This window comes from Apostichopus japonicus, chromosome 3, assembly GCF_037975245.1.
Source record: "Apostichopus japonicus isolate 1M-3 chromosome 3, ASM3797524v1, whole genome shotgun sequence".
NCBI lineage: Eukaryota > Metazoa > Echinodermata > Holothuroidea > Aspidochirotida > Stichopodidae > Apostichopus > Apostichopus japonicus.
In genome coordinates this window covers 4,392,965-4,409,672 of record NC_092563.1, presented here as the reverse complement: position 1 = coordinate 4,409,672, position 16,708 = coordinate 4,392,965, and the positions used below count along the sequence as shown (strand labels likewise).

General features: G+C 38.7%; 1 protein-coding gene across 1 annotated transcript; it reads right to left on the bottom strand.

The window, feature by feature from the left end:
* Window positions 1-2,494: 2,494 nt before the first annotated feature.
* On the bottom strand, window positions 2,495-13,245 carry LOC139960892 (purine nucleoside phosphorylase 1-like). Its single transcript, XM_071959565.1, has 6 exons — window positions 13,088-13,245; window positions 9,296-9,465; window positions 7,679-7,782; window positions 6,425-6,600; window positions 5,392-5,582; window positions 2,495-4,039 (listed from the first exon to the last, which is right to left on the bottom strand). The coding sequence occupies exons 1-6, from the start codon at window positions 13,099-13,101 to the stop codon at window positions 3,819-3,821; spliced, it is 876 nt and encodes a 291-aa protein (XP_071815666.1). The 5' UTR covers window positions 13,102-13,245; the 3' UTR covers window positions 2,495-3,818.
* Between the last annotated feature and the right edge of the window lie 3,463 nt (window positions 13,246-16,708).

Below are 16,708 nucleotides of genomic sequence, written 5' to 3'. Positions count from 1 at the left end.
GGCGCGGAGCGTACAAGAAATTTTTGGTTTTACAAACCCCTCAGCTGCAGATGGCCGGAAACGGCCCTTCCCGAGTGTTCATTCTGGTTCCCTGGCCTCTTGCTAACTTGAGACACCTCAATTTTTATGTAGAAAAAGGGCACATTTTTAACCTGAGGAAAAGTGGGGGGGTGGGGCACGTGCCCCTTGTGCCCCCGGTTCCGCCGCCCTTGATATCAAGAAGACTTAAGTTTAAACAAAACGTACCGTAAGTGCGCGCGTGAATTCACACAGCCTTAAGGCTTCAGCGGTGCATTAAAATGCGTTTTTATAAATATTGACTTTCATTATTAACGCGGAAATAAATATTCATGCTTGTTTTAATAAATGTATAGTATCATTAAGAATAAACGAATTTCAATTGTTTTACGGCATTAGCCCAAGCCTGTTCGATCCCATGCACGGGCATGATCTGAATTACACACTGCGTCCTCTGAAGCAGATCGTGTTGTTTCATCTGGCATCATCTTAAAAATGATAGGAGCCCTCGATTCCTTACCCAGCGAAAAGATTGCAATTTTTATATTTCGAGCAGACTTGAACGACGAGCTTCTCGAACCAAAGGTTATCTATATGCGGAAACATATTATCTTTAGCCATATAATTATGTCCTGTTTCCTTGTTCCTTTACAGAATTATTGTGTTGGTACAAAAAACCCAGGTAAAGGGACGGAGAAGGATACGAGGGGGAGATTTGGCTCAGACAAAGAAAACAAAATTGTCCTGACTTTCATTGCAGAGTGTGTATTGATACAAGTTAGCCACACATTGCTATAAATATTACTTTTATAGAGGGCACACTTCATAAAGTGAGTCCATCTAACATTACATAAGAGCTGAAAGTTCAGAACAAACGATAAACTTAGAGAACATACATCCAGTTATATACAATAAAGCACAAAGTATGAAAGCAACACCTCTTATTGTCCCCTGATGGATAGAATGTGGTTAAAGTAATTCTTGAATTTTCAAAGGGTATGCTCCTTGAAGTCTACACAATCACAGCAAGAGTAGATTTCTAGCAGAAAGCATCTATTTTGTTAGTCTGTTTAACATATTTGGAGGCAATTGAGACTGTGTAGCCATCAAAAATATGGTACGTGAATAAATTGCCTGAAACGTGTGTATACGCGTACAGTAGTTCCTGAAACAACTTTAGGTGATAGTTAAAGTGATATTCCAGAGGAATATTTATGCTGACTGACGAAAGAGGAACGAAAGAGGAACGAAAGAGGAACGAAAGAGGAACGTAAGGAGTGTTAGCTCAGTGGTTAACGCCGATGCCATTCAATCATAATTAGGTCCCGAGTTCGAGTCACTCCAAAATTAATGTACGTCGTCCAGTTACAGAGTTGTTGACAATTGACAATTCATAATCATGGACGTTAAATATGAATCTAAGAGACTGATTTCGGTCAGCTTGCAGCTTTGATAAGCCAATGATGGCTTCTTCGCGAGTTCCTGCTTGCAGCAAGATCTAAGATACATACATACATTTTAAGAAGCGTTCCAGTGAAATTTGCACCAATTCCTACATGGTGTTCTCAACTTTACCTAAGGGCATGTGAAGTTCACAACATAACAATGACTATAGTGTTTTCACATTGAGATGCATCTAAATTTTGAAGTAACAAAATTGTAATTAAATTTTGAAGAAAAAACAAATTAAAATCATTTGTAAGTCTGCTTCTATGACATCACCCTTGTTTCCTTCAAGCTCACTCTTGCTACAAAAGAACATGTCAACTTCAAATCTTGCTACCTTGCAAATAGTACATGGGAAAATTTGAAGCAAACTTCATCGGGATGCTAAACATGTGTTCCTCTTTCATTTGTCAAGGGTTAATTTTCCTCTGGACTACTATTCTTATAAGAATCATCATCTGTTTAGTACATCACAGTCACTTGTCTTTAATTGGGAAAATCTGAAGTATCTGATGATACACAGAGCAATAACTGAGTTAGGGGCGTTATGCAATAAAAACTTAGTTTATACAACATAAATCTTAGCACGACAAATTTGTTGGGTATTGTAAACATTTGTGGCGGGAAAAACTCTTCTTTCTTTCTTTGAGTTTTGTGTTTCCCTTGAAGTATTTGAATGAAGGATTTGTGTACCAGACAGGTAGTCCAGCAAATTGATGAGCCAGTGGTGTTTAAAATGGGTTATTTCTACAAAAACGGGTGTCGAAAATACTACTTACGCTAATAGCAGATGCTTGTAACAGACTGCAACATTTCAAATTAATCTTGTACCAATGGTGGTACTTTAACCGATTACACCCTAAATTAAACATGTAACGGTTAAGCTGAACGGCTACACTACCTCATACACTGTAAATACGTTTCTACATTTCTTCTCTCCATCCCTTGTCTACTAATCCCCTTACATCCATCTCTTTGTGTTCACCATGCTCATTAACCTGTCTATATTCTGTGTGTGTTTTTGTCCCTTCTGTTACTGTTACTTGTCATTTAGCTTTTGAAGAAGATCCTGCTAGGATCGAAACGTCAGGCCAACTTACTTTTAAATGTTTTTAAAGAGAATAAAATCTTGAAATGGAACAGTTGTGCACTTACTTTATAGCAAACAAGATGATGTTCAAGTAGTACAACAACAAAGGTTGCCATAACGATATATTAGAACCTAGTGTAGAAAATATATACAGAGAAGTTAATAACAGCCACGATACGTGAAAAACATGTGGAAAAGAGTGCCTGAGATGTTGTATTATTTGAAGAATGAGAGAAAAAATAATACTATGGCACAATTGTTTTTTTGAATTGAGTGTGCCTGACGGTATGTCTCGACGAATTATGGCGAAGAGATTGAACACAGCTGTATAAATATGTGGGATAGTATGATGAATGCGATGGTACAGACATGGGGTACTGTATGACAAACTATTAATTCAACTTGAAAGTATGTTTCACAATGAATAAATTCCAATTTATACCCATTTACCATCAAAAGAAAAGAATTATCTAAATTTAAAAATGTGATGAAATGTTAAAACATGTGATGAAATGTTATCGTTAATTCATATGATGAAAATGGATGTGAGCAAGTACTTCCATGCCATCGAAATGAGCAACAAAAGGACACCATCTCTATGGTAACTGGATCTACAGGATCTTTGAAATTGATAGTTTGTGTGAATTCCTCAGTAATAAGTCACAAGCCATTCAGTTTTGTTGATTTTTAGCTTGTTGATCCCACCCCTGTGAAAAGTCTACATGCATTACTTCAATTTCAATGTTCCAACAAGATCTTTATCCTGCTAATTTGCTAAATGCATTCATCGTCCATTCATGACACTAAATCATAAAATAGCTGGCGGCACTGGGGTGCCATAGAAGCTTGCCCAATTCTTAAAAATTTAATCAACTTTTGCGTGAATGGAGGTATAGCGTTAAAGCACACTAGAAATATATTACTACAATAAATATTTTTAGCATTCCCATTAGCATCTTACACAACCCTGACCACCCACCTCCTCCCCTGCCCCCCCACCACATACTTCTAACTTTCACCCTCTCATTACCCTCCCTTATGACTGTGAAATACAAACCTACCCATCAATCTTATCAGGTTTTTCTTCAAACACTTTACAGAATTTGTTGTTCATTAGTTGATGCAATCGGACAGGTGGGTACTGTCATGCATAAACCTATACGAAGAGTTGCAAACGGAAATAAAAACCTGTTAAAATAATCCCAAATCAAGCATGCTTTTAATAGACATTCTTAAAGTTTCCATGGCAATTCTCATTGATTTTTCATGCTCCATTTTGTTCTTTGTGGTCCATCTTCTCCACTATCTTACTGATGAGTTTACACATGGATTCTCCTTGCCGCTTTCCTGTCTCCAGGACCTCCTGATGGTCCGTCTTCTGTTCGATATCGTTCTCCATTATGCAGGCGTTGGTAACCATGGACATACCCAGCACTTCCATCCCACAGTGCCTTGCGGCAATTGCTTCTGGGACAGTGCTCATGCCTATGGAAAAAAATATCAAATAAGTTATTATAATTTTTGACAATTTTTCTTTGAGCTGTTGATCATCTGCATGCTGTTGATCTTTAAAGCAGCATTTTGTGCAGCATACAGTTGCACCAATATTTATACCAAAGGTACATATATAGCATTGATTCACATTAAGAGTTCTCAATTAAGCAGCCCCACAGGCAAATCTGTCAAACAAAACTATTTCATTCTGGCCCGCAAAGAAGGAAATCAGCCCAATGGGGCTTGTGGGCCTCTGAGGGGTTAGGCTTGCGCACCCTACCACACATACTACTCTGCTACATTCTAGGTACATTGAGATCTGGGCTATTGCTCCCAACTAATTTTCCTTTCTGGCCCTTGTAGAAAATTATATGAGAACACCTGGTCCATCTATTTAACAGACTAAGCAGCCTCCTTGCTTTTTTTCCATCCAACTAATTAAGAAGTAATTAAGAAGGATTCTATTTCACTCCTAACCTACTACGTCACCCAAAGACTTGGGTTTAGATTAGACTCATTGGTTTCACAAAAGCCCAAATGAAAACGTTTAAATTCACTGATTATTTCAAAAACAAAGGAAGGATTGGAGTTAAATACTTCCACGTAAACTAACATGCTGCACTGTTTTAGTGTTATGACACTTTCAGGGCACATATTTCAATTTTCCATTTTTTTAATCAAATTTCAGTTATAATTTGATTTATGAGGTTTGCTAGACTTCATTGGTAACTTACATAGCCAATCTAACAAACCAGTGCCATGTGCAAAGGCAGGCCAGGGGTGCTTCCACCCCAACACCCACCTTCAATCATTAGTCAAGGACTTTTACATTCAGCTCGGAAGAATTATACTTTGTTACTGGTGTACAAATCTATTCAACCTCAAGAGTATATATTAGAGCTAATTATAGACAACAAAAAATTATAGTGCCTCATAAACTCCCCCCCCCCCCCCAGTCCTCCATACCACATGGCTGGCTTTAACAGCACCAAGGACACCCCCTCAATACCAACCTTGATTAACCTTGGCCCTTCCTCAAAGGTTCTTTCAGCTCCTACCTAAATTTATAGTAGGGAATTTAAAATTTGTGCCTTCACCTTTGAAATACTGTGCAATCCAACTGTATTGTTTAATAGTACATCATCACAAACTTCAAACACAAAAAAATGCTTTTGCAGTATATAATCGTTGTTGTATTTTCCAAATCTAACTGATACAGGACAGATTTGTTTGACACTTACGTGTACTGGGTGTGGTTAAGGTCGATATTTGATGAAAAGCTAATGGATATAAACACTCATGACTCACAAAAGGTTTACTAGGGGGCCAGGCTCTATACGTACCTACTACATCTGCTCCAATTGTTCTGAAGAATCTAAGTTCTGCCGGTGTCTCGTAGGACGGTCCCGAAGCCATTAAATAAACCCCCTCCCTAATAAAGTGGGAGAGCCCTTCATCCTTGGCAACAGAATGAGCAAGTTTACGCAGACGAAGGCTGTATACGTCCGACATGTTCAAGAATCGAGGACCGAACCTGAAATCAAAATTGATCTTGTTTCAAAGTTTGTCTTGTCTGTTTAAGAAATGTTATGCATCAACCACTTTGTCCAAATGAAAAAAAAAATTAGAAAAAATTAAGAAATGTTGATAAATGAGTATAGTTAAAAATTTAGTAATAGTTATACTAAAAGATTAACTATTATAGCATTAGTAAAGCAACAAACTTTACTACAAGCTGTATGAGTTACAAACATTGTACAATCTGTATTTGATGGACTTTCAGATTAAGGTGCATGATGTTCAATTCTGATTAGGTTAATTGATAATGAAGGATGCCTAAGAAGATGCTGACTGATTAAAACTGAAGATATACCGTTTTGAATAACATTACATACTGTAGGTAAGTGGACACCTATCTATGAAAGGTTAAAAACGTTTCATACAGTACTGACACTTAGGACAGTTTGAATGTCTTAACCAAGGACATCAATATCAACTACAGAATCTGTTGACTCTTCTTCCCAACAAATCACAACTAAATTTCTAATTTATTAATTTGTGTTAATTGCAAAGATACAAACTTTTTCTTGTTGAAGCTTTCGATACAAATAATGCAGCTCTCGTTTTTAAATATTATGTTGATAGAATGATAGCAGTTACTTCATAAAGTAAACTCCAGGACAATGCCAGCGAAACGAAGGTATTTGACGTCTGTTTAGAAATAAACTCATGCAGGAAGCGTAACTCATTTGAGTGCCCATAGCACTTTTCAGGGTTCATGCATTATTTATTCTAAAAGAATCGTTGCGATTCTTTATCAGTTTTGCCACCTTGTATTTTTATAATGCTGTATAGGAGAAATTAAGTAACAAGTACCTCTCATCATTGGGTCCTCTCAGAGGGTTTTGGCCTGCAAGTATTGGAAATCCAATGTGATCCTTCATCAGCATAAAATCACCTACTTTGAAATCTCTGTTAATACCTCCGGCTGCATTACACACGATCAGAGTCTTTATGCCCAGCAGACTCATTACTCGGATGGGAGCCACAAGCTGGAGAACAAGAAGAAGTGTAGCTGCAGTGACGACTATTGCACAAATTTCATATTTTGAAATTTATGGCAAATTTTACTAAATTGTCAAAAAACTGTCTGCCTTACTGTTTCTGTCTGCAATGAGTAGACATGTATTAATATTTGATGCAATCCTAGGCACAGTTTTGTAAAACTATCTTCTCCACTGAGGGCTCATTTGTGGCAAGGAACAACAAGCAGTCTCATGTGCATATGGGTAGCCTACTTAGTTTACAGATACCGTTTCCCGTTCTTTCATTTCGGTACGACAGCTGCAACTCACCATTGCAGCTCATAAGTGTAATGACTAACGTTCATCATAGTAGTTATTAAATACAGTGCATACTGCATTAACGCCACAACGCTTGTTCTTCATGCAACGGCCGTAACGATTACAATGAATGCGCAATAATTGTTATTTATGGCACATAATAACAGTTTATACTAAATTCATAATGTACACATGTCAAGCATTGCACCCAACTCAATGCGACAATTCGGTTTCTGACTCAGAAAATGTGACTATATTATACAAGAGCACCGGGTACAACGTCAACAGTGTTCTGCATTGAAATGTGAAATACTGCCGTGTGGTTACAAAATTAACATTTATAATAGTAGAAAGAATATTTCACGCATAAACAAATCTTTCTTAAATCCAGAAGAACGGCTGACGAGAAACCTTTAAAATTTCCATTCACTTCCATGTACCATTTTCCAGCCATCGATAAATTGATTTTGGGAACTTGAAAGTCTGAAGTCAACAAATGTGATGTCATAAATGACCACTGAGGCAGACTTGTTAACATTTGATGCACATCACTTTATTTTGCTTCTGAAACTCTACTCCCTGACCGCCACACTTTCTACAAGATCAAATTGATATCCTCTATGTTCTGTTCGTATTGTAAAGATTAAACTTGTTTCAAGGTAACTAAATATTTACTGTTGCCATGTACATGAAAACAGATATCATTATCATGTGTGTTACATCATTAACTAATGCTGTTCAGGTCTATGACCAGGGATTTACATCTGATATGCCTACTATACTGTACCTTATATGGTGGGTACCCTTCATAAGAGTGGAACCTTCCTGACATCACAAGGACAGACTTTCCCTTCAGATTCCCGATAACAAACTGTCCTTTGTGACCTGCCACTGTTGTTAAGATCAAATATAAACACAGGTGTGAGTGATGAACTATGATCCTAGTGACAAACTGAACAGACATGTTTTATATATCTTGGAAAAGTCCAAAGTACTTGTTGTGTTTATTAATCAATAATTCAGCTAATAAAGTTTGCTGTGCATTTTGACCAGTTGCAGTTCTTTTATAGCAGAATAAATAATGAGAAGGAATATGAACCAAGTACAGAATATTTTCAAACTGCTGTATTTGTTTGCCAATTTCAACAAATCAAGTGGGTGTTACATTCAAACTAAGATTGTAATTTCACCAACTGAATCCAATTTGATACTCGACACGCAGTCACTCAGCATGTGTCCTTGCAGACAGACAATTGTTCATTTGATTCAACCTCATACATGAAAAAGATTTAATGGCATTGAAGACTCGCGCACAAAGAAACATCTCATGCCGGTAATCTGACCTACTGTAGGTTTGAATGAGGTGTAACAGAAGTGTTAGACACCACCGTCGATTCCAGTAAATACACACACAGCTTGCTACCGTCGGTAATTAGACACTAGTGCCCTGTCAATACATGCAGCTACGGTCAATACCCACAACACAGTGTACTTAGCAGCAATGTACATCTCAGGTCTAGATAAAAGATAACAAGCTATCACGTTTCATTACTGTCTGCATTTTGTAGCGACACAAAGAAAACTTCACTTGCAAGCAATGGAAAGTTAACTTTTTCAGATGGCGGCACACGGTTTGGGGCGAGTCTTCAATTCCTTTAACTTGGAAAATCTCAAAATATTTTACTTTACTTTACATCATTTGACTTGAAGCTGAAACTTCTTTAATGCTCAGAACAAATTACAGGATTCTAAATACAGGAATTATTTATAAATGGGTACAAAATATACACGGGTACTATTAATGGTCAGATATATTTCTGGACTCTTAGCCCACAACGCTCGGGCCGTGGCTAGGAAGGCTTTTCTGGATTGGTGGTGGGTCCAGTGATACTGTAGTTAGCTTCAATGGTATATTTTTTTTGACAGTTCCAACACATGGAATCTGTGATGTCACTGCCATGCGTTCCCTATTATTGCAAGGGACTAGGTCTGTACTCATACCCATATACCAAGGGGGAAAACTTCTTGTTGTTATGATAATAATGTGTGTGTAAAAGTAAGTTGGCCTGACGTTTCGATCCTAGCAGGATCTTCTTCAGAGGCTCAAAGGCCTCTGAAGAAGGCTTCTAAAGAAGATCCTGCTAGGATCGAAGAATCAGGCCAACTTACTTTTACACATTCACTTACACAGGCTCTCTAGTGGATAAGCAGTTAGCTAACAGTTTTATTTTATTTTGATAATAATGTGTGTTATTTTTGGTGACAGGGAAGTTTTGTATGTCATTACATGTACTTGTAATTCCATCCTCCACCATAGTTAAGTTGAAATGAAACTAATTTGCACGCATTTGCATAACAATTCATAATATTGTGGAAATATACTGCGCACTGGTGTGTCAGTTACCTGTGCTGATAGGGAAGTTTGGTATGTCTCTATATGTGATTATAATTTCATCCTCCACCATTGAGGCTAGGGCTCCTTGACCTGATCCTGCAATGATTCCAATGGTAGGTCTGTGTGCTGTCTTCTGTTTGATGAACTCTGCGAATCCTTGCAGCTCATCGTAAGTATATCTGATAGATGAGAACAAAAGAAGGCGAAGTCAAATAAATTTAATATTCAACGACAACAGTGAAAGACAATAAGTTAATGATCCTTCGTGGCTGATCTAGCTAAAACCCAACTTTTACTCCACCCATCCCCTCACCCCCCCACGCCCCTGCACCCAATTGACCTGAATCGTATCTCAGAGGTGTAGTGAATTGTAACTGTCTAAGAAGATATATCCTTATTTTGAACACCAACATCAAACACCACACAAAGGTATTTCCTTCTCTAGAGTCAAGGCAATAGGTTTGTGGTCTTTGACAGCATCTTTATTGAAAAGTTAACCCACACAAACAAAAATCACTCTATCTTATAAATAACATCTACACATTAGTGTGCACACACATCCTTCCCGTCCACCTCCCCCCACCCCCACCCACTCACATGTGGTCTGACTTGCTGCTCAGAGTGTACATCTAACAGTTACTGTAAACAAAGATATTCTCACAGGTCTACAAAATAATCAATGAACGAAAGACTTTGATTCTCCCACTTTACCAACCAATAACTGACAACCAGGGGCAGGCAAATAGGTGGGGTTGGGGGAGTGGGGAGGCCATGGCCCACATCTGATTAGGTGACGGAAAATGGTGAAGAATTGGAAACTAATAGGAGTATATCGAACAACCCGCCCCCCCCCCCCTATTTTTTCAAACAAACAAATATTTATTCGCAAAACCTCAAACCTTGCATTTAGGGCTACTTGTATAGACCTAACTAATAGCCTAAATATGCCTCAAAATGAACCATTTAAAAAATTTTCAGGGGGAGGACCCACAACCTCTATACACCTGAGACAGCTTCAATGACCCCTGTTACAACCCCCTCCTTTATAAAATCCTTCCTTCATTTCTGGTCATTCTACAACAGTTCAGCCAAAAGTTAATGGTTACAGAAAAAAAAAAGTATGGATGCATATATGAAACAACGCTTCCATTCTTTGCTCCTTGAGATCTTTAAGATACTGCAAAACAAAAATATTATTCCAGTTCCTGCATTCCTCAGGATTTCCAAAGGTTATGGGTTGAATCAATACCTACCTGGTGAACACATTATGGTGTGCAGATTACAGACCGTGTACAGTCTTTCATTAAAGGGACTATGCAGCCTGCTGTGAAAATTTTGTTGAATGAAATTGTCACAAAATAATATATAAAAGAGCTTACAACAGACTTTTTGACATTAAAAGAGACAAAACACAAACTACCATTATTGGTATCACCGACCTACACATCTCTCCTACAGACTCAGTGTATACATATTTGCTACATTTGTTTAGGCTTGGAACCAATTTCGCTGTTCGGAGAACAAACATGTACAGCATGGTTGTCCGAGGGAAGACAAGAAAACATCCTTAAAAATTTGCCTCATGTGAAGAGTTAATGTTTGAAGCTACAGTTCAATGTACAACTTCAATAAATTTAGCTTGTTATTTTACTTTCATAAAAGATGCACGACTACCATACCTACTGCACATCTCACCACAAGCATGAAAGCTGATTTAGGCAGAAAGTGTTAACCTGTTTGTTTTATCATACAGAGTATTTACCTTGGATGGAAGCCATCTATTAATTTACCAATTATAAATATAAACATTGCACATCTGTCAAAACATCCTCCCATTTTGATCCTCCCATTTTGCTTTCAGGGAATAATTTAATAGTACTAACATATTTCAGAGATATTGTCTCCATGAAAAACTGTAATAACCTAAACATGATTGGATGTACCTAAAAATTCTCACATTGAAAATATTAATTTTCAATGTGTGTACACTATGTACTTGTACAATAAGCCATCAACGTGATGTCCTTACTCCACTTTCAGCCCTTTGGAAGGTTTTGTCTAGACTATCTCCTCGCTGCAAAGTGCACATATACTGTAGTTTCAACATATATGCTAAACTCGACACCAACTATTCCAAAACTACAAAACGCTTTTCAATATTTCTTAAATTTCAAGTAGGGGCTACGGGGGGGGGGGGGGGGGGAGGGATAAAAATATGTACACATGGTATAAAATGAGTCTTAATTATCCGACATTATCTGGGTTCGCAAGTTGTTATGCTTACATCCCTTACTTGTATCGTATCAACTCCCTGGTGACATTGAACAGCATGGTACATTTGTTTTCCCTGGAGTTTGGTACTATCAAGCAATACTCGGTTTGCCTCGCTTAGAAATATAAAAATTGTTTCTGGGTTTCTTGTGTTTTTGTTGTTTCATGAGGGCTTTCTGGGATTCTTGTTTCTATGGTTCATATCTGTCTATTAGTTGTCAACAAATTAGTTGTCAACATAATGAAGCCTGCCAGAGTGCACCTGTTAAATACTGGAAGCAAACATGAAATACCACACCTATCTGGCTGTGGCAGCGCAGAGCATAAATTTTCCTTGAGCACACCAACTCACACATACATGGAAAAAATATCGATAAACCAGCATCTGGTGTACTTGCATAACATTCTATACAAAATCGAACTACATTAGCCTTGATCAAGTTTGAAATTTATGGCCTGTTAAGGACAATCAAGGGTGAATTCTCTTCAACTATTGGAAATCCCTGCTTTGCAATACTGTAAACTATAGTGTATGTATGTACGTATGTATGTATGTATGTATGTATTTAAGATCCTCCTGCAAGCAGGAACTCGTGAAGAAGCCTCATTGGCTTATCAAAGCCGCAGGCTGACCGAAGTCGGTCTCTTACATTCATATTTAACATCCATCATGATGAATTGTCAACAAATCTGTAACTGGACGACATACATTAATCTTGGAGTGTCTCGAACCGGGGAACTTATGATTGGAAGGCACCGGTGTTAACCACTGAGCTAGTGTAGAAATAAGTCTTCCATGGATTTGGTATTCTTGGTTTGGGGATTGGGTCTGGTTCTGTTCTTTCAAACAATCTTGTTCACCATAACCTAGCTACATAGCACGTGATCATGAATGGGATGTGTTCACCTCCCTCTGTATTTACTTGGGAAGTGGTGAGATTCTAAGGTACACTCTTTTGTCTGTTGGAGAGGTGACGTTAATTTGCAGTCCACCATGGAATATGCCTGCCTTGTACCTCTTTGAAGACTCATTGAAAACAGAAGGCTTGGTATACACCAATCATCACGTGGATTGGGTTTCACATTCAAATGAGCTGCTTATAACTTAAGACTAGAGCAATTATAATTAACTTAGGCCTAGGTCTGTTAGTGTTACTTCATACTTGTTAGGAGTGTTACCTATTATTGTTAGTGTTACTGTTAGCCATATTACTAGCAACATCATGATCCATGAACTGAGTATGTCACGTTAATAATGAAAGATCATCATTGTGTGCACAACTTGTTTTCTTTCGAATTCTCTGAGAGTTTTAATAAATTTAATGTTTCGCTTTCCAACAAACTTTCATTAATTTCACCACTGGACATCTAGCACTAGACTATTGAAGTTTAACAACACATGTCAGTCGATCATCATTAGTACTTTAGTTTAGGAGTAGGCTAGCCTACTCTAAGTTCATGTGATTCAAGCACGTTTGACGAAACTGTGGTTGCAAGCATGTATTTTAGCGGACGTCACTATATACTTACGGTGTTCCCTCCATCTTCGGTCGAAAAATGAACTCGGAATTCCTTCAGAAACTTGAAAATCGTTCCCTTAATGAGCCTTTAATAAAGGACACGATGTGACGGACATGTATTAACCTCGATATACTGTAGTGTTACAGCTACACATGTACTGTGCTTTTGAATGGTATGCCAACGAACCTGTGACCAGTTGGGAACGATTACGGGAACGTAAACATTATATTGATAAACAGTACCCGCCAATACGTCACAAACTGAACAGTTGGCGGGAAGTTGTAATTTCAGAAACATTATTTATTTTATTTGACATTAGAGGAAACAATGAAATCTAAATTTCTGTCAGCACATGTTAAGAATTTGAAAAGCGAAGAGCTAATAAGTTACATTTAACTTTGAATATTCAATTAAAACGTTATTTTTCTGTAATAAGCTCAGTTAATTCTCACCTTTATCAAATATGGGAGAGCCAAAAGGATGACGTCACTACCGCGCCCACACCGTACCTCTTGTTTACGAGATCGAATTGCCATATAGCATGGCACTTAACTCGAACTTTACGCGAGTGACTTATTATTGAACTTATTATTTATTAGTGAGAAGCTGGTTATTGAACACAATGTTCCTGGATTCCTAGAAGAGATTCTAACTTGTAAATGTGTTTTTTTTTCTTGTTGGTGTTAAAGAAAAAATGGATAACTAAACTCTCTTTCTGTCCCACTGTAAGCTCGAGGACAGTCTGTGCCAGGGGCATTCGTAGCCATGGATGTAAACTAAATTTTAAAACCCTCCAAAATATGTTAAATTAGGCCATGCATCGCCCCACGAGGTCACCTGCGTAGAGATACATTTACAGCAGCCTACATAACATATGTTATGTCTTCATTGTACTGTAAAAATGGAAAGGAACTTTGCCCGTACGAATTAATTTTGTAACTGCTGATCAGTCTTCATATCTTTACCAAATGATATTATCGAAGATCCAAACGCTTTCGAATATACATGAATTACATTGCGTGTTATCATCGAATTGTTACGATGGCACTAGGATATATCACAGCTGATGGTATGTTGGTTGGGCCCAGCTGCCATTGCGGGCCCTAAAGCGGCTTGTCCCGGTTAGTTCGGTTGGACCAAACGGATTTTTGTCCAGCGGCGACCCGGAGTTCCAATTGCGCTCCTTTTTTGAAATTCAACTTTACAGGGCCTCATAAGTTTGTTCAAAGTTGCCCATTTGAAATGCATGCCAGCAAGCTATTAGGAAGTCCCAGGTGGGTTCACATATACTGGCCTTATTTGGGCAACGAGGAAGGTCAATTTAGCGAAAACTGCGTCTTTCTTTTGCCCTATAGCTGCATCGAATTGAAATAATGTTCCGTTATTGATATTCTATCTCGTAAGATTACTCACTTTGTTGCCGTACATTACACACAATGTGTGAATGGCGGTCATGAAGCTGGCATATTGCCATGTTATAGGCCTACACTCCAGCGACGTAGCCAGGAATTTGAAAGGGGGGGAGCACTTTTTGCGATTGATATGGATTTTCAAAATTGTAGGCACGACTATCTAAGCGGAGCGCCACCATCGGTTGGCGCGCAGCGTACAAGAAAATTTCTGGTTTTGATACCACCCAGATCACCGGAAATGGCACTTCTCGGGCTTGAAAATGACCAACCAGATGTACACTTTTTGCCTGAGAACCAAGTATTTCCCGATAGTTTTTTTCCATCCATAACCTTTTTGAAGATTGTCACCAGTCACAAATCATGTTCGACCTCATCGCATGTCCTGTGGATCATTGCTTCTTATATGTGATTCTACGTCGCGGCCCACAATATCCGTCAGGCCCACTTTTCAAGGTTCCAAGCCCATTATTTGTTCAGAATTTGAAAATTCACATTTCTCGTGAATAAACTCACTTCAAAACATATCCATAATGTTGCACAAAATTTCATCTATGGACAACCAATATAGAAAAACCTCCTTCAACCCCTAACAGACCAGTCAAAATTGCACGAGTAGAGGGAAGTGTGATGCAGAATGTTGGTCAGAAATTTTGGAAAATTCAGACACAGTTAATTTATTGGTGTAGAAATATTAAAACCTCTTATAACGGCTATTATAAAACTTGGTTGAAGGAAATGCAAAAAATAGCAGATATTTCCGAAACCGAACACTACACACATAGGCGTAGGAAGCGGGGGGGGGGGGCTGCAGCCCCTAATTCGCCATTTCTAATGTAAAAGAGAGTTTTGACATAATTGGACCTCCATGCCTTTTTCTCCATCTACATAAGACATTTGGTTGTTTACATTAGCATCCCGCGGTACACTGCGCAACTTTCACGGACCGTACGGTACACGATGGCATGCGATGTAGGGTAAATAACCGATGCTTGTTTATATGATATTGACCATAACATGTTGAACGAAATTTGGGTTATTTTTTTCGGGCAAGTCGGACAGTTTTGAGGCTCTTCATCCTGGAACGCCATTTTCATGCTCACTGATATGATGTGATATCTGCTGCGGTTGCTTTACAAATTCGAACAGGCGCGTAGCGAGGAATTTGCCAAGGGAGGGGCGAAGCCTGAAGGCAAATTATCTAAGCGTAGCGCCACCATAAGTTGGCGCGAAGCGTTCAAGAAAATTTTGGCCGAACATGCCTCCCAGATCACTGGAAATGGCACTACCCAGGACCATTTGTTGGCGCGAAGCGTACAAGTAAATTTTGGCCGAAAATGCCTCCCAGATCGCTGGAAACGACACTTCCCAGGCCTTGTAAGTTGCATCTAAGCACTTTCTATTTTGAAATTACTGGCGATATCATCAAAAAAATATGCTGAAGGGGGAGGGGGGCGGTCGCCCCCTTCCCGAAATGCGTCAGGTTCCCCGACGAAACGGTCGAGTTCGAGACCAGCCACAGTTGGTTTCATAGCACAATTCTACAATTGTTTAAGGCGTATATACACACACACGCGTTATGATAGACCATATATAGTATATAGATCATGAGTGAGAGAGGAAAAATGGAAACGTCAAAAATGGAGTTGTCGGTGTAAGGGGTAGGGTGAGGCAAACGCCCCTTCCGAAATCCTTGATCCGTCACTGACTACCCTGTGTATATAATAGGGACCAGCGCTGTAATGATGTCACTGTTCCTATTTCTCTTCCCGGTGTCTTGGCGTTTTCCTTCTACTCCCTCTTTTTCTCCTTTTTCTCTCTTTCTTCTTTTTCTTTTCCCTTCCTTCGTCTCCTCCTCCTCTTTTTCCCCCTTTTTTCCTTTTTTTTTTCTCTCCTCTTTTTCTTACCCGGGAGGCGCGCGCCCCCAACGCCCCCCCCCCCCTGGATACGCGCCTGTTGTGCATACAGTTCGTGACATTCCATAGAGTGCGGTTAGGCAGGCAATATGTATTTTATTACGCAGTGGCCAACTGTTGGCTTGTAATTGGCTATAAGCTAAATTTAGCTAATTGCATCTGCCAAACTAAGTAGTTGAATCAGTAGGCATGAATATTACTACGATTACAATCGAGTTAACGGAGCTGACGAGTATTCAAGATCAAAAGAGCACTGACAAAATACCATGCTAAAAAAAACGAGTTTAAAAAAAAAAAAAATCGAC